The sequence below is a fragment of the Bos grunniens genome, chromosome 2, assembly GCF_055505025.1.
Source record: "Bos grunniens cultivar Pamir isolate PY7600 chromosome 2, Bosgru_T2T1.0, whole genome shotgun sequence".
Lineage (NCBI taxonomy): Eukaryota > Metazoa > Chordata > Mammalia > Artiodactyla > Bovidae > Bos > Bos grunniens.
Genome location: NC_141166.1, coordinates 107,020,093 through 107,046,847, shown reverse-complemented (window position 1 = coordinate 107,046,847; position 26,755 = coordinate 107,020,093). Strand labels below are relative to the sequence as shown.

The 26,755-nt window shown below is 37.3% G+C and overlaps 1 protein-coding gene across 3 annotated transcripts in view; it reads left to right on the top strand.

Annotated features, from left to right (window-relative positions):
* The window catches only part of SCN7A (sodium voltage-gated channel alpha subunit 7), an 85,077-nt gene that overhangs the window by 27,534 nt on the left and 30,788 nt on the right, over nt 1–26,755 (top strand). For all 3 annotated transcript variants that reach the window (XM_086370812.1, XM_086370806.1, XM_086370801.1), the window contains exons 7-14: nt 2,828–3,034; nt 3,439–3,508; nt 6,247–6,388; nt 10,927–11,130; nt 19,706–19,802; nt 20,474–20,718; nt 23,447–23,620; nt 25,199–25,555. In XM_086370812.1, the coding sequence (XP_086226938.1) occupies nt 2,828–3,034; nt 3,439–3,508; nt 6,247–6,388; nt 10,927–11,130; nt 19,706–19,802; nt 20,474–20,718; nt 23,447–23,620; nt 25,199–25,555 (1,496 nt within the window). The remainder of the gene's footprint in view (nt 1–2,827; nt 3,035–3,438; nt 3,509–6,246; nt 6,389–10,926; nt 11,131–19,705; nt 19,803–20,473; nt 20,719–23,446; nt 23,621–25,198; nt 25,556–26,755) is intronic.

Sequence of the window (26,755 nt, the reverse complement as noted above, 5' to 3'; positions counted from 1 at the left end):
GATAATTTCAATAAAACAGTGTGAAAATTCTTTTCAGTACAAAATATACACAGGACTCATGACAGTGACCAAATAAAAAATACACAGTTCAAATACACATATTTTAAAAGATTTTTATGGTGATCACGGCAATAATATCAAATTAAAATATCCCATTTTTCTTCTAATAAGTTGGCAGTGATATTTTTAAAAATGTCCTACCTTTAGTAAAGGCATATATTTATAGTCTTTGGTTTATATATATTTATATAATATATAAAGACTATATATTTATAGTCTTTGGTTTATGCATTGGTTCAAAATTTCTTTAAAATTATGAATATATGAATTAATACTTAAATATCTCATATACCATGACACAGAAATTCCATTTTTAAAGTAATACTTTTAAAAGACTTGCATATAGCAAAACAATTCATAGTATAATTGTTATAATAAGTGGCAAAAGTAGCTGTAAATATGTATTTCAGGATGATAGCAATTAAAATTATACGTTTATTCTAGATATCACATTTCTTTAATCACAGGAGTAACTTTCAGGCAGTTCAGTAACTCAGTCATGTCTGACTCTTTGTGATCAATGGACTGTAATATGCCAGGCTTCGCTGGCCATTACCTACTCCCAGAGCTTGCTCAAACTCCTGTCCATCGAGTCCGTGATGCCATCCAACCATCTCATCCTCTGTTGTCCCTTTCTCCTCCTGCCTTCAGTCTTTCCCAGCATCAGGGTCCTTTCCAGTGAATCAGTTATTTGCATCACATGTCCAAAGTATTGAAGGTTCAGCTTCAGCATCAGTCCTTCCAATGAATATTCAGGACTGATTTTCTTTAGGATTGACTAGTTTGATCTCCTTGCAGTCCAAGGGACTCTCAAGAGTCTTCTCCAACACCATAGTTGAAAAGCATCAATTCTTCTACTCTCAGCCTTCTTTATGGTCCAACTCTCACATCCATACATAACTACTGGAAAAAGCATGGCTTTGACTAGACAAACCTTTGTGGGCTAAGTAACGTCTCTGCTTTTTAATATGCTGTCTAGGTTGGTCATAGCTTTTCTTCCAAGGAGCAAGCATCTTTTAATTTCACGGCTACAGTCAGCATCTGCAGTGATTTTGGAGCCCCCAAAAATAAAGTCTGTCACTGTTTCCCTTGTTTCCTCATCTATTTGCTATGAAGTGATGGGACTAGATGCCATGATCTTAGTTTTTTGTGTGTTGGGTTTTAAGCCAGTTTTTCCACTCTCCTCTTTCACTTTTATGAAGAGACTCTTTAGTTTATTTTCACTTTCTGCCGTAAGGGTGCTATCTGCTGCTATCAGAGGTTATTGATATTTCTCTCAGCAATCTTGATTCCAGCTTGTGCTTCATCCAGCCCAACATTTTGCATGATGTACTCTGCATATAAGTTATATAAGCAGGGTGACACTATACAGCCTGGACGTACTCCTTTCCCAATTTGGAACCAGTCTGTTAGCTGACTGTATAGTCTCCATCTTCGGCCGTGAAGAATATAATCAATCTGATTTCAGTGATGTCCATGTGTGGAGTCGTCTCATGTGTTGTTGGAAGAGGGTGTTTGCTATGACCAGTGTGTTCTCTTGGCAAAACTCTGTTAGCCTTTGCCTTTCTTCGTTTTGTACTCCAAGGTCAAACTTGCCTGTTACTCCAGGTTTCTCTTGATTTCCTACTTTTGCTTTCCAGTCCCCTATGATGAAAAGGACATCTTTTTTTGGTGTTAGTTCTAGATGGTCTTCTAGGTCATCATAAAACCATTCAACTTCAGCTTCTTCAACTTTAGTGGTTGTGGCATAGACTTGGATTACTGTGATATTGAATGGTTTGCCTTGGAAACAAAATAGAGATAATTCTGTTGTTTTTGAGATCACACCCAAGTATTTTAAAGTTAGTTTTATTTGAGGACACTCTTTTCTAATAACTTTTCTGTTACACTCAAGAAATCTAATCATTTGAGGGTGTCATTTTTTAAAAAATAGATTTTCAATTCTCACAATGATGTATGAAATAAGTATATTTAAACTCCCTTAAAAATAATTAAACAGAAACATTAAACTGTTGATAACTTGCTCAACATTATGGAGTTGGTTTATTTTCATCCATTATTGGAGGAAAGAAGAGTTATGGTAGTTTTATCTATGAAGTGTAGTTATAGGGTGTTTGTTGTTTTTTCTTGATTTCTATATTTTCAGAATTGAGCATGTATTATTTAATGGTTAAAAAAATGAGTGTCCTTAAATAAAACTAACATTGAAGTTGAATTCTTAATTAAAAAGTATTCTGGTATAAATACAGTGATATATAATCACAGTTGTATGTTATTCCATTTCTATTCATAAAATTTTTAATGTTTTATTTAATGAGCTTCAAAGATTGAGTTCATCAAAAGATAATAAAAATGTATAGAATACTGCTATTTCAAACTATTTCTTTTTTTCAACAACATTTGCAACCGATATTGATTTGTAACTCAATGCCTTTACCTGTGCTTATAAATAATGGTGATTAGTACGAAAAATAGTAACCAAGAGAGGAGGCCTGTTCTTTATGTAGTAAAAAGAAACAAACAAATAAGTAAGAGTACTAAAGTATGTCTGACTTATTGCCAGACGTAATAGATTAGCAATAATACAGAAATCTCAAAGTTTAGCATGTTATTTGTTTTATTTATCAGATCTAGGTAATGATAAATGAAATTATAAAACACAAAGCTATAAATTTCAATGGCATCTGCATTCGCCATGAGAGAAGTTTGCTAATGCTGCTTTACTAAGGTATTTTATTTTACCAAAAACAAACCTTTGTCTTTTCAGGACTGAAGTCTTTTGTAGCCATACTCATCCATTGTTTGAAGAAACTCACTGTGGTCATTATCCTAACTCTCTTTTTTCTGAGTGTATTTTCTCTAATTGGGATGGGGCTCTTCATGGGCAATCTGAAGCATAAATGTTTGCGATGGCCCCAAGAAAATGAAACTGACATGCTGAATAATAGAACTGGAAACCCATATTATATTCGAGGTAAGAATCCCTTGCCATCTATATCAAAAAGCATTCTTCACAGAAATGTTGAACCTTCAATTTCAGAACAAATTCAACTTCAGAACAATCTTCATGTAAATACCTAACTATGCCCAAGTGCTAATTTGAATCGGTTTCCTTTATCAGGATGATAAAGTTCCAAGTCTTCAGACAGTTATGTCAGGGAAACCTAAGTTTGGAATTGCTAAAACTCACAAATTTTATCATTTCAAAAATAAATAAATATGACCAAAGCCTCCTAGATTGAGAGAAAATGGTAGGCTACAAACTCCTTCCTTCTTACTGTAGAGAAGGATGTTCATCTGTACAGATGTAATTGGGTTTTAGATATGCTGTTCACTCAAAACTAGATACAAAATTTCATGTCTTTCCTATTTTTCCAGAAACAGAAAACTTTTATTATTTGGAAGGAGAAAGATATGCTCTTCTTTGTGGCAACAGATCAGATGCTAGGTAAGTAGTATTAATGTTTTCTTCTATCAAATCTGTATTGTAATGGAGAGTGGAGTCGGGCCCTTAACTGCTCAAAAGCCAATAAGAGGCCATTTAGTGAAAAGGAAAGTTTGTTTTATTTTAGATGCTAGCAACTGACTGGAGGGTAGACTCTTGTTCAAAGGCTGACTCTCCATCTGCCCCGACAATCAGGGGGCAAGAGGGAGGGAGCTACATGCAGAAACAGCACAGTCAGCTCTGACAGTCATCTTGAAGTCGGTCATCCATGGTCTGACCAGCATCATGTTGATTGTTTTAAGTATGATTAATCTTCAGATCCAGGGTTGGTTGGTTTCAATTTCCTTGAGACCAATTCTTGGAATTATGACAGTTTATGGGAACCTGGTGGCTTAGTGGTAAAGAATCCACTTGCCAGTGCAGGAGATGCTGGCTTGATCCCTGGGTCGGGAAGGAGGAAATGGCAACCCTCTCCAGTATTGTTGCCTGGGAAATCCCATGAACAGAGGAGCCTAGTGGGCTACATGGAGTCTCAAAAGAGTCAGAAACGACTTAGTGACTAAACAACAATAGGACTTAAAATAATTCTTCAGTGAGATGACAGAACTCTCAAGTCTTCAGTTCAGTTCAGTTCAGTCACTCAGTCATATCTGACTCTTTGCAACCCCATGGACTGCAGCACGCCAGGCTTCCCTGTCCATCACCAACTTCTGGAGCTTTTTCAAACTCATGTTCATCGAGTCAGTGATGCCATTCAATCATCTGTTGTCCCCCTTTCCCCCTGCCTTCAATCTTTCCCAGCATCAGGGTCTTTTCTAATGAGTCAGTTCTTCACATCAGGTGGCCAAAGTATTGGAGTTTCAGCTTCAGCATGAGTCCTCCCAATGAATATTCAGGACTGATTTCCTTTAGGATGGATTGATTGGATTTCCTGGCAGTCCAAGGGACTCTCAAGAGTCTTCTCCAATACCACAGTTCAAAAGCATCAATTCTCTGGTGCTCAGCCTTCTCTATGGTCCAACTCTCACATCCATACATGACTATTGAAAAAACTTATTTTCTGATAATTTCGAATGAAGAGATAAAGTTGAAACAGAGTGCTTCTCAGTGGTACAATGGCTTAATTCTTTGTGTTACTTTCCTCAGCTGAAATGACTTGGCACCCATCTGAAACTCAGTTCTTAGAGACTCTGGGCCCGAGATAGGGAAAAAGCACATGGAGGCAGGAGAATGAGTTATGTAGTTTAGTTGCATTAAGGTGCTTTAGGGGGCTTTCCAGAGGCTTTCCTTGTGGCTGAGATGATAAAGAGTCCACCCGACGCTCTTTCAGGATTTCGATACCTGGGTTCGATCCCTGGAGGAGGGCATGGCAATACATTCCAGTATTCTTGCCCAAAGAATCCGATGGACAGAAAAGTTGGTAGGCTACATTTGACGGGACACGACTGAGTGACTCACACACACACACACACACACACACACGGGGGAGCCTCTCAGGTGGCACTGGTGGTAAAGAGCTCACCTGCCAATTAGAACTCTGTTCAATCCCTGGGTCGGGAAGATCCACTGGAGTAGGAAATGGCAAGTTGCTCCAGTATTCTTGCCTGGAGAATCCCATGGAGAGAGGAGCCTGGCAGGCTATAGTCCATAGGGTCACAAATGGTCGGACACAACTGAAGCGACAACACGTACAAGGTGATTTGGACATTTTATTGCTTATTCAACCTTTTTACCTCATTACTGCTGGGTTCCCATTCTATTTTCAAGCCCAGATTGTGAATCCATCTCATTGTATCTGCCCCATCCCACTCGAGCTAAACCTTTCTGTGGACATTCCAAACTAGATTTGACGTGACATGCATGTTCAAGATACCAAGTCATGGATAGTCAGAATGACAATGATATAGTAAATCAAGGCCTTAAGAGAAAGTCAGTGTTTCACCTGCAGCCATTATACTTTGCCGTATGATAAACTATCCCAAAAACTAGTGTTTTAAGACAAGAACAAAAATTCATCAGTTCAGATTCTATAGGTCAGCAATTAGCAAGTCTCAACACACAAGTACTTTTTAAACCTCTGTTTGTATCACATTTGTTAGCCATTAACATATATGTAAAGCAAGTCACATGGCCAAAGCTCCAATAATGTGGGAGGGAACTACAGAGAGGTGATGAGGGAGGAAGCATGATTTATTGGGCCACTACTTTCATAATGGACAACAAGAACCAAACCCCAGTAGGTAAAATTATGAAGACTCCATGAAAGGAAATGCAATAAATATTTAATCTGATCTTTCTACCAAAGTGCCGTTAGCTGCTTATAAATTATTGATAAACAATGTTTTCTCACTCTTTAAATAATGGTTTCTAAGGGTTTGAGGTGAGATCATTTAAAAATTAAACCCTCAACTACTGCAGTTTTATTTTTATCAGTGTCATTTTCCACCAGTTATACTTTCACTTTGATTTTGGGTCGTAAAGAAATCTTTAACAAAGACTTGGCAAAAACCATTTGTGAGGCCCTGTTGTCTTTTAGCTTAACTAATGCTGTTCACTTATATCAGCTGAAAATCTAACTCATATGCAACTTTTTTTCACTGGAAATTGTTTGGGAGAAAACCACGCCCCGTGAAAGAGGGGGCCCTTTATTATTCATGGGTAGATATTCTGTATTTGTGATTTAACCTTGATCTGAAAGTCACCTAAGAGTAAGCAGTTTTTCTTTTCTTTATCTCAATTAGTCAGTGTCCTGAAGGATATGTGTGTGTAAAAGCTGGTGTAAATCCTGATGATGGCTACACAAATTTTGACAGCTTTGGCTGGGCCTTACTAGCTCTATTTCGGTTAATGACGCAGGATTACCCTGAAGCACTTTATCACCAGGTAAGAACACAGAATCTGCACTGCACGTAAGGATGATGCCATGCTCCTCCTTTCTAAAATAATGATCAAATGTAATGTACTTTATTAAATTTTTGTGTGGAAAAGAATTTGAGGCCAGAAGGAAATAGAATTATTCAATGTCAAACTGTATGTAAACACTGAGCCCACGTCAGTGTTCTTATGTATTGGTATCTTATTTAATCTTTGAAACAATCCTACAAAGTCAGGATATAAATATGTGCATATGCTTTTACATGAAGACCCTAAGATCAAAGCAGGCAGATAACTTCCCCAAAGTTAAAACACACGTATCTACCAGAGATCACTGTACTACTCTGTGGTCTTATATATTTGACATTAACTAGAGAGCATTCGGAGAAGGCAACGGCACCCCACTCCAGTGCTCTTGCCTGGAAAATCCCATGGACAGAGGAGCCTGGTAGGCTGCAGTCCATGGTGTTTCGAAGAGTCGGACATAACTGAGTGACTTCACTTTCATTTTTCACTTTCATGAATTGGAGAAGGAAATGGCAACCCACTCCAGTGTTCTTGCCTGGAGAATCCCAGGGATGGGGGAGCCTGGTGGGCTGCCGTCTATGGGGTCACACAGAGTCAGACACGACTGAAGTGACTTAGCAGCAGCAGCAGCAGAGAGCATTTCTAGGTGCTAATTCTCCAGACAAAAAATTTGAACCTATGATATTACCATCTGTTAAGAAATTGTTGGGACTTCCCTGATGGTCCAGTGGCTAAGACTCTGAGCTCCCAATTCAGGGGGAGTGAATTTGATCCCTGGTCAAGGAACCCCATGTATTGCAACCAAGAATTCACATGCTGAAACTAAAGATTATTCATGCCTACAATGTACTATTACTTTTTAATTCTTCTGTTTCTTCTCATCCTCCTTTAATAGTCAGTCATGCTCCAGTTATAGTAACAGAAAGCTTACTGTTATGAGACTTTAAATAAAAATTCTGAGTCTCCTTTCATAACTGATGATTTGTGTGCCATAGTTTCTCAGAAGGATATAATATATACTCATTAAAAATGTAGATTCAGCTTTTCTTTTAAGAAAATAAAAGTGGAATATGCAGTGTTTTTCAGCAGCACAGTTAATATCAAAAGATATTAGATAAAATAATTATTTTAAAAGTATGTGCAGTTGAAGAATACTCTTTTAAACACACATGTACTGTACTTTTTATGATTGAATAGATAAATTATGGTGTGTATGTGCATATGTGTGTGTTTACAGGCCATTAATAATGATAAGAATAATGTAATATATTTTTAGCACAAAGATTCATAATATATTATTAAATGAAAATCAAGTAAACCAAACATGCTTGTAGGAAAATTATATTTCTAGTAGAAGTACTTAAAATATTACAAGTGATTGTTTTCTTTATGCAAACTATATTTTTCTAATTTTGAAAGAGTAGTATATTGTTATTTGTCAAACTTTTTGACAAATATCATGCCTCCTCCACAACACTAGGAACTTCTTATTTCTGAAATAATCTTAACATGTTATCCTCTTCAAAATCCTCCAGTGATTTCCAAATGTCTGTAGGATGAAGTTCAGTGTCCAAATGCATGGTCCATAGCTCCCTTTAAGATATAGTCTCTGCATTCATATTTGCTTGTTCAGCATTTCTGCCCACTAGGAGATAAACGACCTAAGAAGTCTGATTTTAATTTTTGTATTCTCAGCATCTAACATATAGAAATGCTTAATAAAATTTTAATAAACAAAAAATTTAAGGGAATATTTATGAATTGTTTACTTTATATAATAGTGAATGTCTTGCCTTTTATTTACAGCTTTCAAAGTGTATAAGTTAATTTACTTGTTAGCAACGGTTTAAAAGAAATATCATCACACAGCAGGGAAATGAGAAATCAGTCTGGGAGTGCCCTGATTCTGGAGTCTTTCAAGACTTTTATCATTATTGCACTCTAGGATTTTATTGACTAGTATAGATAAGGTTTGCTTTGATTTGGACTGAATTTTTTACTCAGCACTGCTCTATTGAACCGACTATGACTAGGTAAATTCAATAGTTATTCCCAAAGAGTACAGCTTGTGTTTTGGAGAATATCATTCCCCATTCATTAAACAAGCATTATTTAATTCAAGTACTCTGATGTAGCATTGGTACAGAAATGAACAAAGCAGGTTGTCAGTCCTCATGCTGCTGCTGCTGCTAAGTCGCTTCAGTCGTGTCCGACTCTGTGGGACCCCATAGATGGCAGCCCACCAGGCTCCACTATCCCTGGGATTCTCCAGGCAAGAACACTGGAGTGGGTTGCCATTTCCTTCTCCAATGCATGAAAGTGAAAAGTGAAAGTGAAGTCACTCGGTCGTGTCCGACTCTTATCGACTCCATGGACTGCAGCCTACCAGGCTCCTCCTTCCATGGGATTTTCCAGGCAAGAGTACTAGAGTGGGGTGCCATTGCCTTCTCCGTAGTCCTCATGGAGTAGAGTTATATTCAACCATAGTTGACATTTATCACATACTTGCCATGATCTAAGATCTTCTCATACATTGTTTCATTTGATTTTCATAAAAATATATGGTAAACAGGCTATAATTAACCCCTGTTTTCTGCTAAAATACAATAAAACTTGAATTTGCACCCTTTTTCATTCTTACAAGATTGTATGCTTTTATTCTCCATCAGCTTCATTTAGTGGAAAGAGCAAAAATTTTGGATTCAGGTATTTCCCCACAGCTGTGAGATCTTTATCTAATTTCATCTCCTTTTTACATGGTAAATACAATGTAAATATTTTGCATAGAATTAAGGAAATAATAAACATAAAGTATTTAGAATTAAGGAAATAATGAACATAAAGTATTTATTAATGTGTATATCCTACAATACTCATGATATCTAATACTGACTTCTAAATGTATTGTTGATAACAGTTATTTAGTGGGGGAAATATTTAACCAAATCCTAAATAGCTTACTCACTTGGATAATAGAGTTTATTAAAAATACTGTTAAAGGAAAACATACTATAGATTAATAAGAAATTATTTCTGATTAAATGTTAGAACTTCCTGTTAATTTGTAAACATTCTTAGCTTATATCAACACAATATTTTCTGTAAGTAATACTTGTCTATTGATTCAAATGAATGCTTAAAAATGAAAACTATTTCCATATCCATATGTTTTCCTGATATTTGTTCATCTACTTGTAATCAGTGAGGATAGATCAGTGGACTATATTTTGGATTTATAATATCTACTTACAAATTTTTAAAGTTTCTGATATATCTTAGGTAATTATTTTGAAATAAAAGCCAGTCGATGCTCGGTTTAGGAATCTACTACTTCATATTTTTCTATCCATAAATGGGGTTTCCCAGGTGGCACTAGTAGTTAAGAACCTGCCTGCCAATGCAGGAGACATAAGACATGCAGGTTCGATCCCTGGCTTGGGAAGATCCCCTGGAGAAGGACATGGCAACCTACTCCAGTATTCTTGTCTGGAGAATCCCTAGGACAGAGCATCCTGGCAGGATACAGTTCATAGGGTCATAGAGTCAGACACGACTGAAGCAACTTGGCACACGTGCTGTGCTTAGTGTCTCAGTCTTGTCTGACCCTTTGTGACCCCGTGGGCTGTAGCCTGACAGATTCCTCTGTCCATGAGGATTTTCCAGGCAAGAATACAGGCGTAGGTTGCCATGCCCTCCTCCAGGGTACCTTCCCAAGCCAGGGATTGAACCCATGCCTCCTGCATTGCAGGTGGATTCTTTACTGTCTGGGCCACCAGGTAAGCATGCACGTGCATCCATAAATGACTTAATATATGTGAATTATATGACTTTCCTATGTGATTTGTTTAGAGGTTCTTCACGAAAGCAAGTATCCTGACAGATAATCAAATATTCCTGTTCCTCCTCTCTTTGAACAGACATGATTTTGTACTTTGTTGTGATGTTTCCATAAAGTAATGATCCAAGGAAAGTAATATCCAGACATTCATTCTTTGACTTTATTACACTTCATAAGAAAATGGCAATCCACTCCAGTGTTCTTGCCTGGAGAATCCCAGGGACGGCAGAGCCTGGGGGGGCTGCCGTCTATGGGGTCACACAGAGTCAGACACAACTGAAGTGACTTAGCATAGCATATATTTAAAGATTCTATTGCAAAGAAAACAATCATTCATATTTGGACTATCCAGCTTTCTTTATTGAAAGATGACAGTTTTTTCCTTTCATTATGTTTGATCTGTTAATGAAGACAAAAACATCAAATGCTCACCCTGAATTAAATTACTAAATTCTTCCCTGGTTTTGTACCATTATTTTGTATCTTACGTATATGTCTAAAGTTAAAGAGCTTTTCACTTATTTATCCAGGTAAAGCCAGTACTTTAACTGCCTTGTAATTGCATTCCACTTGTAACTAAATTCTAACAAAATTTCTTTTTTTTTTTTCCTTCATTTTAAAATAAGAGATCACAGTAAGACAAATAACATTTCCTCTCTGTCTTTTTTCCACCTCTCCTTAGATCCTTTATGCTTCTGGGAAGGTCTACATGATATTTTTTGTTGTGATAAGTTTTTGGTTTGCCTTTTATATGGCAAGTTTGTTCTTAGGCTTACTTGCTATATCCTATGAAGAAGAAAAGCAGACAGCTGCTGAAAAAGCTACGATTGATCAGGAATTTCAGAAGTCTTTGCCAGAACTTCAAGAAGAAAAAATAACAGCAGAGGTATAGATTTTTTTAATGCTCTTTTAGAGTCAGAATGTATCTTCTGAAGTCTTGGAGCATATGTGTTCTAATAGATGTTCAGTATCTATGTATGGTACATGATAAGGTCATAAGTGATTTTAGTAAAAGGGCTCACTTTCACTACATAACATTCTTTTCTGAGTGTGGTGTGGTAAGAGTGACCATTTTTTGATCACTTAATATATACAATATTTTTGTTCCAAAATGCATATTGCTGCTGCTACTGCTGCTAAGTCACTTCAGTCGTGTCCGACTCTGTGTGACCCCATAGACGGCAGCCCACCAGGCTCCCCCGTCCCTGGGATTCTCCAGGCAAGAACACTGGAGTGGGTTGCCATTTCCTTCTCCAATGCATGAAAGTAAAAAGTGAAAGTGAAGTCACTCATTCGTGTCCGACCCTCAGTGACCCCATGGATTGCAGCCCACCAGGCTCCTCTGTCCATGGGATTTTCCAGGCAAGAGTACTGGAGTGGGGTGCCATTGCCTTTACTACTGCTAATAAACTACGGGTGTGTATATATATATATATATATATATATATATATATATATATGTGTGTGTGTGTGTCTGTCTGTCTGTCTGTCTGTGTGTATATATATATATACAATATATATTATATTAAAATATGTTATATATATAATAAACTATGGGTGTGTATATATATATATGTATATATGTATTTGAACTTCTCGTAATGCAGTACACACTTTTTTTTCTTATAACGCAGGCATAGTTTATTAATTTAAACTTACTTCATACAGCACATTAGAATTGACTTTGGAAATTTTCAGTGTTCAACTCAAGTGATAGCACCCTCCACAATTTAGAAGCTAGAAAGTACTAAAACCATGGATCAAAGTATAGTAGAGAAGTTGTAAAAAGAGAAAAAAAATAATGACTTTCTGGCTCTTTCAAGAGGAAATGCACCGTCCATCCTGGCATAAGAAGTTATGTTATCTGTGCAGTAATTAAGTTCATGATAAGTAAAACAATGCAGTTTTACTCTAATTTTCAATTACCCTGGTGTTCTGTTTGAATGTACTTTTGGATGTTTAGCTTCACAGCAAAAGATCTGGTCTATGAATCTAAAAGTATTGGCAGAAGTAATACTACAGTTACAGAAAATTGTCTTTAAAAAAATCTGAATTCTGCTGTAAGTGTGCAAAAAGGGAGAACAGGCCCCCAGAAAGCAACCAGAAGCAGCTTTCTTATATTCCACGGGACCTGGCTGTCTCACACCTCTTCCTAGGCTTAGCTCAGTTGCCTAGTATCCCTCCCCAGAGCTGTCCAGGTGTGTGGTGGGCAAGGGCCAGAGCAGCCTGAGGGGGTGGCACTCATGCCTCTTCTGAGGTGTTGCTGTCTTCCCCGGTGTTGTGAGGTGCCCCACTGCCTCAGAGTTTGTCCTTCGGAAGGTGCTCGGCCCAGAGTGGTCACAACCAAGTCCAGTGCCCTCACCCACTGACCTGGTTACAGGGGCGGGAAGGGAGCCATGCCTTGCCTTCTCTTCCATCCCTCTGGGTTTGTTACTATTTTCACTCTTGACTTGCTAATGAAGATTGTCTACATGGGAATAAGTATTTGAACTACATTTTCTAGTAGATGTAAAAAGGACAGATTGAGGGAGCAAAGGATAGAAAAGATCTGTATCTTGCTTATCCCTCATATAGAAAGGATTAAAAAAAAATTGAGGAAAAGGGCCATGATTCACTCTGGCATGTGTGGTATGACTGGCTAAGAAGTTCTTTAATCCCAAAGGCCTCTGCTGGACCAAAAGGGAAAAATGATAACTCTCTATTAACTAGCTCTCTCATTAAGTTGTTGTGGTCAGTGAAGAAACTCAAGAAAAGTCACTCCACTAAAAAGTAGGACCTGAATGACATAATGTAGGATCATAGCAAATGACAAGTTATTGATAGATACATATATCTACGAGGTCAGTGCATACCCCTGAAAGAAGAAGCAATTGTAGATGGTATGAAGAAAGGATGTATATTAATCAAAAGAAGCTATTGACTATAGCCATTATATCACTCATGAGGAAGTCACAGATAAACTACAAAGCTTTCTGTCTGTAGAAATGAGTCTGAGATCCTACAGATTGAATGATTTTAGTCCAAATGATATGTGGAATGTATAATTTGAAGTGGCATTTCAAATGACAAGAGCTACACACAGATATATCCAAGAGCACGATTCTTCTCTTATTTCAGATGAGATGCCCTATTAACTCTGCCTGTGAAAAACTTAGAGTATTTTGTAATTTCCCAATATCTCCATTCATTTAGCTATTCTGGACCACATAAACCCTTTCTGGATTTAAATAAAGTCTTTCAATTATGAAAGATTTCTTTTCCTGGAAGAGTACTAGAACATTTTGTCATGCAAAAGTGTTCTGGGAAAATGAGAGTAAAAGTCATTTTTACAAGATATATTTTCTTTTCCTTTTTTACACATAAGAAAATGCTGGAGAATGAAGAATTTTAAATGGAACATACTGAGGACTCTTTAGGTGACTGATGTAACACTCAGCAAATTCTAATTCCTATGTTGAAATTACTGGGAAATTGCATATGTGTTTAATATTCTCACATTACAAGAAAACAGTAGATTATATTTGCTAAAATCACAGTTTTGCAGTCAGATTAATATAGATTTCAGTCCATTTTAGCTGCTTACTAGATTTATGATATTTGCCAAGTATGTTAACCTTTCTTTGTTGTTGTTGTTACTCAGTCACTCAGTCTGGTCCAACTGTTTGCAACCCAATGGACTGCAGCACGCCATGCTTCCCCATCCTTCACTGTCTCTTGGAGATTGGTAAAACTCATGTCCATTGAGTTAGTGATGCCATCTGTCACCCCCTTCTCCTCCTGCCTTCAGTCTTTCCCAACATCAGGGTCTTTTCCAATGAGTTGGATTTCCACATCAGGTGGCTAAAGTATTGAGACTTCAGCTTTACCATCAGTCCTTCTAATGAATAATCAGTGTGGATTTCCTTTAGGATTGACTGGTTTGATCTCATTGTAGTCCAAGAAACTCTCATAAGTCTTCTCCAGCACCACAGTTTGAAAGCATCAATTCTTTGGCACTCAGCCTTCTTTATGGTTCAACTCTCACATCTGTATATGACTACTGGAAAAACCATAACTTTGAGTATATGGACCATTATCAGCAAAGTAATATCTCTGCCTTTTATATGCTGTCTAGGTTTGTCAAAGCATTTCTTCTAAGAAGCAAGTGTATTTAAATTTCATGGCTGCAGCCACAGTGGTTTTGTGGCCCAGGAAAATAAAGCCTGTCACTGTTTCCATTTTTTCCCCATCTATTTGCCATGAAATGAGGGGACCGGATGCCATGATCTTTGTTTTTTGAATTTTGAGTTTTCAGCCAGCTTTTTAACTCTCCATTTTCACCTTCATCAAGAGGCTCTTTAATTCCTCTTCACTTTCTGTCATTAGGGTGTATCATTTACATATCTGAAGTTAACCGGTCTAAACCTCAGCTTCTTCATCTGTAAGGTGTATATTATAATATCTGTCATAAGTTGTGAGATTCAAATTAAATAAATGCTTATAAAGCACTTAGCACTGCTTAGAGTATACTAAGCAACTGAAAAAATGGTATTGATTAATTATAGGAAACACAGGAAGACAACTGCAAGAAGGCACAGCAGTCCATATGGAGAATACTCATCAATATGAAATTCTCAAGTCTTTGACTGTGTCCCCCTTTTAGGGATAATTAAAATAATAATAATGACAATAATAATAATAGTATATAATACTTATTGTCAGCTATGTGCCAAGAGAAGAGAGCGGCAGAGAACGAGATGGTTAGATAGCATCGCTGATCAATGGACATGACTTTGAGCAAACTCGGGGAGATAGTGAAGGACAAGGAAGCCTGGCATGGTGTGGTCCATGTGGTCGCAAAGAGTCAGATATGACCTAGCGACTGAACAACAACATCATGTGCCGGACACATAAATAGTGTCTTCACAGATTCTCAATTTAATTCTTATTGAGGAGTTCCAGTTGCAAAATTCGATCTGTATTTATAGGTATTTGATTTCTCAACAGTGAGAAAGAGCACATTTTTCATCATTGTTCTAGAGAATCAACACTGAAACCTTATTATTCCATCAATTACACAGTTTCTAGGTGAAATTTGTCTATGAATTCTCAGTTATTGGCAAAACTTCAGAAAAGAGTCAGATATATACAACAGCAGAATGTAGGTATTAAAAGATATTTGCCCGTCTAAAATGACAATCTTAGAATTCACCTGTATAATTAAATAAAACATCATTGGCAATTTTCTGTATTAGGCATTGTATTAAACATTGGAGATTTAAAAATTAGTGAATACAAATGCACTGTCTATCTTCATGAAGCTAGTGGTCTAATGGGGAGATAAACTATAAAATTATTATAGCATATCTGTGACTGGGACCACCAGGCATCATGTTTCCTGATGTTTTTAAATAGGAAACATAAAATACCACAATATGTTCTTGCCAAAATCTGCACTGTCTAATAAGCTTCTAAATCTAACCATCTCTTTCTAGAGACTATAGGAGAGAAGAATGCATTAAATTACACTAAAAAGATATAATCTGCCAAATTAAGAATGTGGAAAATTCTATGAGTGATTCAGTATTTTTAACAAATCATATAGGATAAATAAAATGATATAAGATAACCAACAGAACTACAAACCAAAAAAAGTTTTACCTGTTTTGTATTTTGATTGGAACAAATTAACTATAATAGAATGTTTCTGAGTAATGAAAGAAAATTGAGCATGATCTAGGTATTGGATAATATTAAGGAATTACTAATTTTCCTTGATTTTGGCAATGGTGTTGTGATTATTTTTTAAAAGAGCTTACCCTGAAATTTTATGATGTGTGAAATTTGTTTTACAATACTTCAGGAAAAAAGTAGGGTGGGTAATACATGAAAAACGGAAAGTATAATGCCATTAATGGTTGAAGCAACCTATTGGGTACCTGGTGCATATTATTCTTCCCTAAGAAAATTAAATGAAAATGTGGAAGTTGCTATAAAAGTGAGAAACATAGTGTTTGAGAGCCTTTAATAAAGTTTTCTCTGAGTCAGAAAAGGTTTTTATGAGGTCCCGGCACTTGAGTTGAGATCTGAAGAATGAGTCCTTGCTCTCTGGTGGGCAGGAACAGGATGAGTTGAGAATGAAATAGGCCAGTGTGGTTTCGGTAAGGAGAGTGAGCCTGAGTCCAAGATAGAACACTCCAGGTGTTCATTGCTTAACACCAGAAGTATGACTGAGTTCTTCCTTATTAATAGCTCCCTTCCAGAGAAAATTGAAACCAGTGCTGAGAAGAATCTTAGCCCCTTCCAGTCTAATTTTAACATTGGATTGTCTAAAATTCAGACATATGCCCTTATTAGCTCTTATACTTTCAAAAAGATTTTTTTCCCATCATAGTCCTCTCAATTTGCATTATAAAATAGCAATATCTTTAGTAGTTAGCCAACTTAGTAGTTGGGCACTTATTCAATATTTTTGAAAGGCTCAATTGAGGTAAATATATTACTAGACTGATAATGTAGTTTGTTCATTTTATATCCTAAAATACAGCCTTGCATGTGTGCATGCTAAGTCGTTTCAGTTGTTTCCAACTCTTTTGACCATATGGGCTGTAGCCCACCAGGCTCCTCTGTCCGTGGGATTACCCAGGCAAGAATACTGGAGTGGGTTGCCTTGCTCTCCTCCAGGGGATCTTTCTGACCTAGGGATCGAACCCACGTCTCTTAAGTCTCCTGCATTGGCAGGTGGGTTCTTTACCACACAGCACCGGGGAAGCCCAAATGTATCCACTGCTGCCACTGCTGCTAAGTCGCTTCAGTCGTGTCCGACTCTGTGCGACCCCAGAGACGGCAGCCCACCAGGCTCCCCCATCCCTGGGATTCTCCAGGCAAGAACACTGGAGTGGGTTGCCATTTCCTTCCCCAGTGCAGGAAAGTGAAAAGTGAAAGTGAAGTCGCTCAGTCGTGTGTGACTCTTAGCGACCCCATGGACTGCAGCCTACCAGGCTCCTCCGTCCATGGGATTTTCCAGGCAAGAGTACTGGAGTGGGTTGCCTTCTCCGCCATAGACGGCAGTTCAAGCTAAATCAGTAAGGAATTGAGCCTTGACTGTATCAACAATAATATTATTACCCTCCCCACTCCACTGCCCTCCAACCACGGATGATTATCTTTACTGGATTGTTCTTTGATGTAAATTCATCGAACGTTGTCACTATCAGAAGCAGAATTACTCTGTGAGAAATAATTATTCAGTATTAAGATTATACTGGAGGATATTATTAACAATTTGACAGAGTATCTTTATGAAGAAACACCTGGCAAATTCCTCTTGGACTTTAATAAGAGAAAAATTATAGTTCTGTTGGATTTTAATTCATAGAAATTTGGAATTATATAAAGTATCACATATTGTATGTAGCCTTGTAAGTCAGATAAGAAAATACTTTCTGGAATAAGCATGGTTTAGATATTTTCCAGGCAAGAGTGGTGGAATGGATTGCCATTTCCTTCTCCAGGGGATCTTCCCGACCCAGGGATCAAACCCAGGTCTCCCACTTTGCAGGCAGACGCTTTACCATCTGAGCCACCAAGGAAGCCCAGATAAATAAATTAGTTTTGCATCCTGAGCTTTTGCTTATTTTTTCAATTAAGAAAAAAGTGAGGCAACAGAGATCTGTAGACTTAAAGAACCTGTCATTTTTCTGATGGAACTCAGTATGTAGTGGAGTTGGATTTTACCTCTTTGAGCTCTAGTATTTTTGAAATTACGGGGAACTTGACTGATACCGAGTGAGACGAATTTGATGATTTCCTTGATCTCTCTTCTGGGACTTCAGATAGACCACAGCAGAGCCTGCCAGCCAGGGTGTTCTGGGTTATCAGTGAACCTCAACCATTAATTCCCTCAGTGCCCATGCCAGTTATCCTTATTCAAAAGGTACATCACTTATGTAAGTTTATTCACTGGTGACTAAGATGGCAAAGAAATCTGCCTGCAATGAGGGAGACCCGGGTTTCATCCCTGGGTCAGGAAGATCCCCTGGAGAAGGCAATGGCTTCCCACTCCATTATTCCTGCCTGGATAATTCCACGGACAGAGGAGCCTGGTGGGCTACAGTCTCTGGGGTCACAAAAAGTCAGACACACCTGCGTGGCTAACACACACTATTTCACCTATTAAGCTCACCTATTTACCAAATTAACAAACATACAAATATTATTATTCTTTATGTGTGCTGAATGTAAAAATCCTTGGGAGTTCTATGGTGCAATATCATCCACCCCTTGTCAGTTACTTACAGTTTAAATTCAAAAACAAAATTTACTCATGATCACTAGAAACCTCTGGGGCCATACTTGTGATAATCATGAATGTGTAGAACTTGTAACACCTACATCAAAACCTGAGAGTTTTGAATGCCTTTCCAGTGCAAGGGTTCTTTTAAACTTTGTAACTGTATCAGCCAAACAGGATGTCTTAAAACCATTATACAAGAGACAAGAGGGACAGAAAGAAATGATTTCTTTTTGGGATTATTATGTGTATTCTAATCAGACCCATCCTTTAAAATTCATTCTGTTACCCAATATTACATGAGACATATTTTATCATTTCAACACCAAATAATTTGATTTAATCAAGAGAGTTTATGAAGTCATAGTTAACATATCTTCAAGTAACACCTTAAAACGGAGAAGGCAATGGCACCCCACTCCAGTACTCTTGCTTGGAAAATCCATGGACAGAGGAGCCTGGTAGGCTACAGTCCATGGGGTCACTAAGACTCGGACACGACTGAGCGACTTCACTTTCACTTTTCACTTTCCTGCATTGGAGAAGGAAATGGCAACCCACTCCAGTGTTCTTGCCTGGAGAATCCCAGGGATGGGGGAGCCTGGTGGGCTGCTGTCTATGGGGGTCACACAGAGTTGGACACGACTGAAGTGACTTAGCAGCAGCAACACCTTAAAAATATAAGGTGTTAGAGAAATGTAAAGTGTTAATATTCAGTAGCATATCTGCCAACTGGATGTTCCACAATAATTCTAAACTGGACATTGAATTCTTTGTCAAATATGGGTAATAGCACTAACATTCTCTAGTTTACTCCTTTTATAGTTGACCTCATAGTATAACGTGATTTGGTTGACTTACAAGTAATGCAGATATATTTTCCAAACAATCCTAAGTCGGTTTAATAGTACATATGGTGGGACTTCCCTGAGAGTCTAGTGGTTAGGACATGTGCTTCCACTGCAAGTGCGATGGTTTGATCCCTGGTTGGGGCACTAAGATCTCTCATCCACACAGCCAAAAAAAAAAAAAGTACCTATAGTGTAAAAAGTGGCAAATTATGGAACCCAGAAAGGTTTTGGTAAGTAAGAATTGGCATTTTTAAGTAGGTTATAAACCTTCTTATAACTCTAGTCTTGAATCTACAAAAGGGAGAAGCCAGAATTAGACTCATCAAATTTCTTTTTAGACCAAGACCATACAAATAGAAATGAAGAAAAGATCATCAACTTCCATGATTACTTCTTTGGATGTGTTGGATGATGCTACTATCAGCCATAAAGAAGGTAAAGTAAAAAATATTTAGACGTGATGAAAGGTATCATTCGTATAACTCACTTTCAAGAAACCCTCCAGTTTCTTCAGAATTTTACTTGATAATAACTAAAATTTAAGGAAGAACCTGAGACTATTAGGGTTAACAGTTCCAAATTTCATAAGCATAATGTTTTAAACACTGGAAAAGGCCACCAAAAACTGCCAAGGAATTTTCTTTAACACTTAAAGTGACATGAGCATTTTAACTAAAAATACAGGTTGGGGTATATAACATTAACATCTTAAGGCTCTTTTTATACTTGTCTCTATGTAATATGTATATAACCAGTAATCATTATTATAGACAATATTGAAAGACATTATTTTGTAAAGCATATAAATCTAAAATTATACACATGGTACTCTGTTATATTCCATATTAGTTTTTCTTGAGAAGTACTTCTATATTTTAATTCTAGTACATAATTTTTTCATTTTCATTTGTCTAACTCAGCAAGCATGAGCAAAATAGAGGAAATTTACTTTGCTCTGATTTTCATTAATTCAAAATATTTCTGTTTGCTATTTCAAAATCAGAAGTCTACGTTATAACCTCCCTTTGCATGCAAAATTTTCTACTAATTAGATGCTTAATGCTTACATAAACAATTAACTCATGTATAATTTTCTGTTCTTTCAGTTTCAGAGCTTAAAAAATCCAGGCAGAGATGCCCATTTTGTTGGTATAAATTTGCTAAAACTTTCTTGATCTGGGATTGTTCTCCCTGTTGGTTAAAACTGAAAGAGTTTGTTCACAGGATTATAATGGACCCATTTACCGATCTTTTCCTTACCATATGCATTATTCTAAACATACATTTTTTGGCCTTGGAACACTATCCAATGAGTCTGGAAACCAGCAATATTCTCAGCATTGGAAACGTGGTAAGGCTCTCATTGTAAGTTATTTTCTCCTGCAATTTCAGCTTTTCTTTAGTCACCGTTATCCTCATTATTTTACTTTATAACTCCAAAATGTTGCAAATACATTGTATGAGTATTAAATGAAGTATTGTTTTCATGCTTCCTTACCTCTCCAAGCCCTCCTTTGTAAATGTTCTTATCTTTGAATAGATTTCTAGCTGCTGCTGCTGCTGCTGCTGCTAAGTCACTTCAGTCGTGTCCGACTCTATGCGACCCCATAGACGGCAGCCCACCAGGCTTCCCGGTCCCTGGGATTCTCCAGGCAAGAACACTGGAGTGGGTTGCCATTTCCTTCTCCAATGCAGGAAAGTGAAAAGTGAAAGTGAAGTCGCTCAGTTGTTCCCGACTCTTAGCGACCCCATGGACTGCAGCCTACCAGGCTCCTCCGTCCATGGGATTTTTCCAGGCAAGAGTACTGGAGTGTGGTGCCATAGCCTTCTCCGAGATTTCTACCTAGAGTCTGTTTAAATTTAAGATTTCTAGCTAGCTGCAATGCAGTCAAGTTAAATAGAAATTATTTATTTCCTCTCCCATCTCAAATATCCGCTGTCTTAATATGGTAGCCCCTAGATCACAAGGGCAGAGGTGAAATAAAAGAGTAACAGTGAAAAAGTACTTCACTGCCACTTGAATTTTGAATCCTGTTACAACTGAAGCTGCCTTAGACTGGAGCTTATCTTTCTGGCAAGGTATTTTAGAAATTCACCTGTTTTTTTTTTTTTTCCATGTAAAAAAAGGCAAAAGAAAAAGATTTACATGAGTTTAAAAACAAGTCCTATTCAATCAATTTTGTTCAATCTATATTATTCAATTTTGTTTGCTTTTATTGCTGTTGTTTAGTTGCTTGTAATTAAACAACAGGAATAGTAGGCTTTTCTGGTGGCTCAGATGGTGAAGAATCCTCCTGCAATGCTGGATACCTGGGTTTAGATCCCCTGTAAGAGGACATGGCAACCCACTGCAGTACTTTTGCCTTGAGAATCCCTATGGACAGAGGAGCCTGGCGGGCTACAGTCCACGGGATCGCAAAGAGTCAGACATGACTGAGCGACTAAACACAGCACAGCACAGTTGCTTGATATTAATACTGTCAGTTGTTATGAATTTTGAACTATATATTTATTTGCTACCAAAACAATAATTTAGTTATTTCTACCAGTATAGTTTTCAAATGACAGTTTTCATAGGTTTACCTTTTTTTAGATCATCTATATTTTTAAATTTTCCTTTTATATTTTTAAAAATTAAATATCTTAATATGGAAAAAGCAAGAGAGTTCCAGAAAAACATCTATTTCTGCTTTATTGACTATGCCAAAACCTTTGACTGTGTGGATCACAATAAACTGTGGAAAATTCTGAAAGAGATGTGAATACCAGACCACCTGATCTGCCTCTTGAGAAATTTGTATGCAGGTCAGGAAGCAACAGTTAGAACTGGACATGGAACAACAGACTGGTTCCAAATAGGAAAAGGAGTTCGTCAAGACTGTATATTGTCACCCTGCTTATTTAACTTCTATGCAGAGTACATCATGAGAAACGCTGGACTGGAAGAAACACAAGCTGGAATCAAGATTGCCGGGAGAAATATCAATAACCTCAGATATGCAGATGACACCACCCTTATGGCAGAAAGTGAAGAGGAACTCAAAAGCCTCTTGATGAAAGTGAAAGTGGAGAGTGAAAAAGTTGGCTTAAAGCTCAACATTCAGAAAACGAAGATCATGGCATCCGGTCCCATGACTTCATGGGAAATAGATGGGGAAACAGTGGAAACCGTGTCAGACTTTATTTTTGGGGGCTCCAAAATCACTACAGATGGTGACTGCAGCCATGAAATTAAAAGACGCCTACTCCTTGGAAGGAAAATTATGACCAACCTAGATAGCATATTCAAAAGCAGAGACATTACTTTGCCAACAAAGGTTCGTCTAGTCAGGGCTATGGTTTTTCCTGTGGTCATGTATGGATGTGAGAGTTGGACTGTGAAGAAAGCTGAGCACTGAAGAATTGATGCTTTTGAACTGTGGTGTTGGAGAACACTCTTGAGAGTCCCTTGGACTGCAAGGAGATCCAACCAGTCCATTCTGAAGATCAGCCCTGGGATTTCTTTGGAAGGAATGATGCTAAAACTGAAACTCCAGTACTTGGGCCACCTCATGCGAAGAGTTGACTCATTGGAAAAGACTCTGATGCTGGGAGGGATTGGGGGCAGGAGGAGAAGGGGACGACAGAGGATGAGATGGCTGGATGGCATCACTGATTCGATGGACATGAGTCTGAGTGAACTCCGGGAGTTGGTAATGGACAGGGAGGCCTGACATGCTGCAATTAATGGGGTCGAAAAGAGTCAGACACGACTGAGCGACTGAACTTAACTGAACTGAATATGTACTCTTTATCCCCAAAGGAACTATTCAAAATGAAAAGATTTTCACCCTCAAATATTCTTTTGTTTTCTTCCAAGATGGCTTTTATTAAAGTAATTGAAGATTCTATATACAATGTTTGATATTAGATTGCCAAACAAAATATATGAACCTGTCCTTGTGATGTAGACTCCAAAACTAATCATATTTTGACGGAGAAAATATGAAGAAAGTAACAGTGAAAATTTATTCTGTGTATGAGGGTTCTGATAGAGCTATTGGAATCATATTCTTATCCCTGTGTTTTGTTTTATTTAGGTGTTTATTGGAATTTTCACAGCAGAAATGATTTTTAAAATAATTGCCATGTATCCATATGGATATTTCCAAGTAGGCTGGAACATTTATGATAGCCTAATTGTGTTCCATGGTTTAGCAGAGCTTTATCTAACAAATGTTCATGGACTGGCTATTTTACGATCATTCAGGGTGGTAAGTAGAATACAAGACCTAAATTTTATTTTATAAAAATTCATTTCAGTTTTCTCAGGCATAAAGTGGGAAGAATAGTAATACCTATCCTGATGGTATGTTGGAACTGTTAAATGAAATAATTCATATATAACAAGCTTAGAAAGTAACCCAGAAAAGAGTAAGTAGTCTCTAATGCTGTTTGGCCCAGGCATTAAAAGAAACAAGCCATATATACAGTGAATTTGAGATATAGTTCTATAAAGCAGGGTCAGGATTACTGGGTCAGTTTTGAGAAACAGAGTAATACAGAGTCCAAAAAGCTGAATGCCAATGTGTAACTAAAGAATTAGAATCAGGTGAGTATATCTAAATGTAAATTTGAAAATTTTATAAAAGAAGGACTGTCAGGCTAATAGAATGTTGCTATGAAGGTTATTAAGTCAGAATCAATATATGCATAAAATGTAGGTCGTAGTAAAAACATCAGAAAACTAAGCAAAGAAATAATGTTATTAGAATAATATTTATGTAAATGTTGGGTATTTGATAAATAATCTACTGTCTTATTCTGTTAACAAGTTGAAGAAATGTAGCAGAAATGAGAACAATTAGGTAGATTTAATCTTATCCAAATAATTCTTCAGAACCCTGTCTTTATCCATAGGCTTATCTAATGAGTAAGAGGAAAATATAAAAGTTGTATTTATTGAATTTATAAATGAAGCAAGACTGGGAAATACAGACAATATAATAAAAGATTGTATCAAAATATCTGAAAGACTAGTAACAGATTGAACCTCAGATGATTAAGTTTTACATGGATAAGTATTAAGTCCTAACCCTTGAGTCCCAAAAGCCAACTACATACCAGAAAAAGTTGGGGAAGGTATAGCACATACAAAAACAATATGTGGATTTTAAATGACTCAAATATTAAAGTGATTTTGTGCCATGTGAATAAAAATTTTTAAATCTAGTGATTAAGTGAAATATTTAGACTAAACCTAGAATGTTTCATTTGGTCTCTCATGTTAATTTTAAAGGTAAATACACAATAGTATTCTTGTCTGGAAATCCCATGGACAGAGGAGTCTGGCAAGGCTACAGTCTATGGGGTCACAGTCAGACACAACTGAGGTAACTTAGCACTCATGCATACAATAGAGCTATCAAGGGACTTCAACGGACCCTTGAGACTTTTCCAATATCATCTATATGTTGAAATGTGGGAAAATATTCAATATATTTTGGAAAAAGAAAATAAAGAGTGGATACTTGCTTTACCAGATATTAAAACAAAATGGAGTAATTATTAATAGTATAATATTGAAAAAAAAAGGGAATTGACAGATCAATAGAAAGTATACTTCAATTTAGTGTAAAAAACTATAGAATATGTAAGTGTATTAAAAATTGTATATAAACTGAATTTTCAGTGCTTAGTATTAATAATGCTCACGAGTGAATATTACATTAGAGACTACACGTTTATGTGTATAATGCTAATAAAAATTGTAAATGTACAGTGTAATTAATAGTGACTAGAGTTTTTGTCATTTTTTTCTTATTTTTGTTGTCTTTACATTGCTCTATCAGTTACGAATTTTTAGACTGGGAAGATACTGGCCAACATTTAAGATTCTGATGCTGACTCTTTGTAACTCAATTGTGGCCCTGAAAGACTTGGTCCTGCTGTTGTTCACCTTTATATTCTTTTCTGCTGTGGTTGGCCTTAACCTGTATGGTTCAAAATATAAAAAATATGTCTGCAACATAAATGAAGACTGTCAGCTTCCACACTGGCACATGCATGATTTCTTCCATTCCTTCCTGAATGTATTCCGGATTCTCTGTGGAGAGTGGATAGAAACTTTATGGGATTGCTTTAAGGTAGCAGGCCAATTCAGTTGTATTCCTTTTTACATGATGGTGATTTTAATTGGAAAATTATTGGTAAGTAATCCATGCTTTAAAACTTTCCTTGAAAAACTTATGTATTGTAGTCTGGCATTTTCATAATGTAGACTTGTGGAAGCCAGTGGTCTACAACTGTGCTGTCTGATATGGAGGCCTTTAGCCACATGTGGCCATTAATCAGTTAAAATATGAGCGGTCCACTTTGAGATATGTTAAAAGTGTAAATGGCACCCCACTCCAGTACTCTTGCTTGGAAAATCCCATGGACGGAGGAGCCTGTTAGGCTGCAATCCATGGGGTTGCTAAGAGTCAGACACGACTGAGCGACTTCACCTTCACTTTTCACTTTCATGCATTGGAGAAGGAAATGGCAACCCACTCCATCGTTCTTGCCTAGAGAATCCCAGGGACGCAGGAGCCTGGTGGGCTGCCGTCTATGGGGTCACACAGAGTCGGACACGACTGAAGTGACTTAGCATAGCATAAGTGTAAAATACCCACTGAATTTGAAGTCTTCAGTTCAGTTCAGTTCAGTTGCTCAGTCGTGTCCAACTCTTTGCGACCCCATGAACCACACCGCGCCAGGCCTCCCTGTCCATCACCAATTCCCAGGGTTCACTCAAACCCATGTCCATTGTGTCAGTGATGCCATCCAACCATCTCATTCTCTGTTGTCCCCCTCTCCTCCTGCCCTCCCCCCAAAAAGAATGTAAATGATTTCATTTATAATTCTTATATTGAAAGTGCTTCCTAGGTGGCACTAGTGATAAGGAATCCACTTGCCAGTGCAGGAGACACAAGAGATGCAGGTTCAATCCCTGGGTTGGAAAGATCCCCTGGAGAAGGAAATGGCACCCCACTCCAATATTCTTGCCTGGAAAATCCCATGGACAGAGGAATCTGGTGAGCTACGGTCCATGGCGCCATCAGGAGTTGGAAATGACTGAAGTGAAAACATTTTAATTATAATATTTTTATACACTTAGTTGAATAAAATGGATTAGTTAAGCTAATTTCACCTGTTTTTGTTTATACTTTTAATGTGGCTGCTGAAAAATTGCATACATGATGTTCATCATATTTTCATTGGTTATAACCTGCTTCTCAAAGTAGCTTTGGTTTTATGTGGGAGACAGTCATTAATGTAGACTCTCAGACCCCATCCCAGAACTGTGAAAGTGGAATCTACATTTTAACAATATCCCTAAGTGATTTGTGTACACATTAAATTTTAAG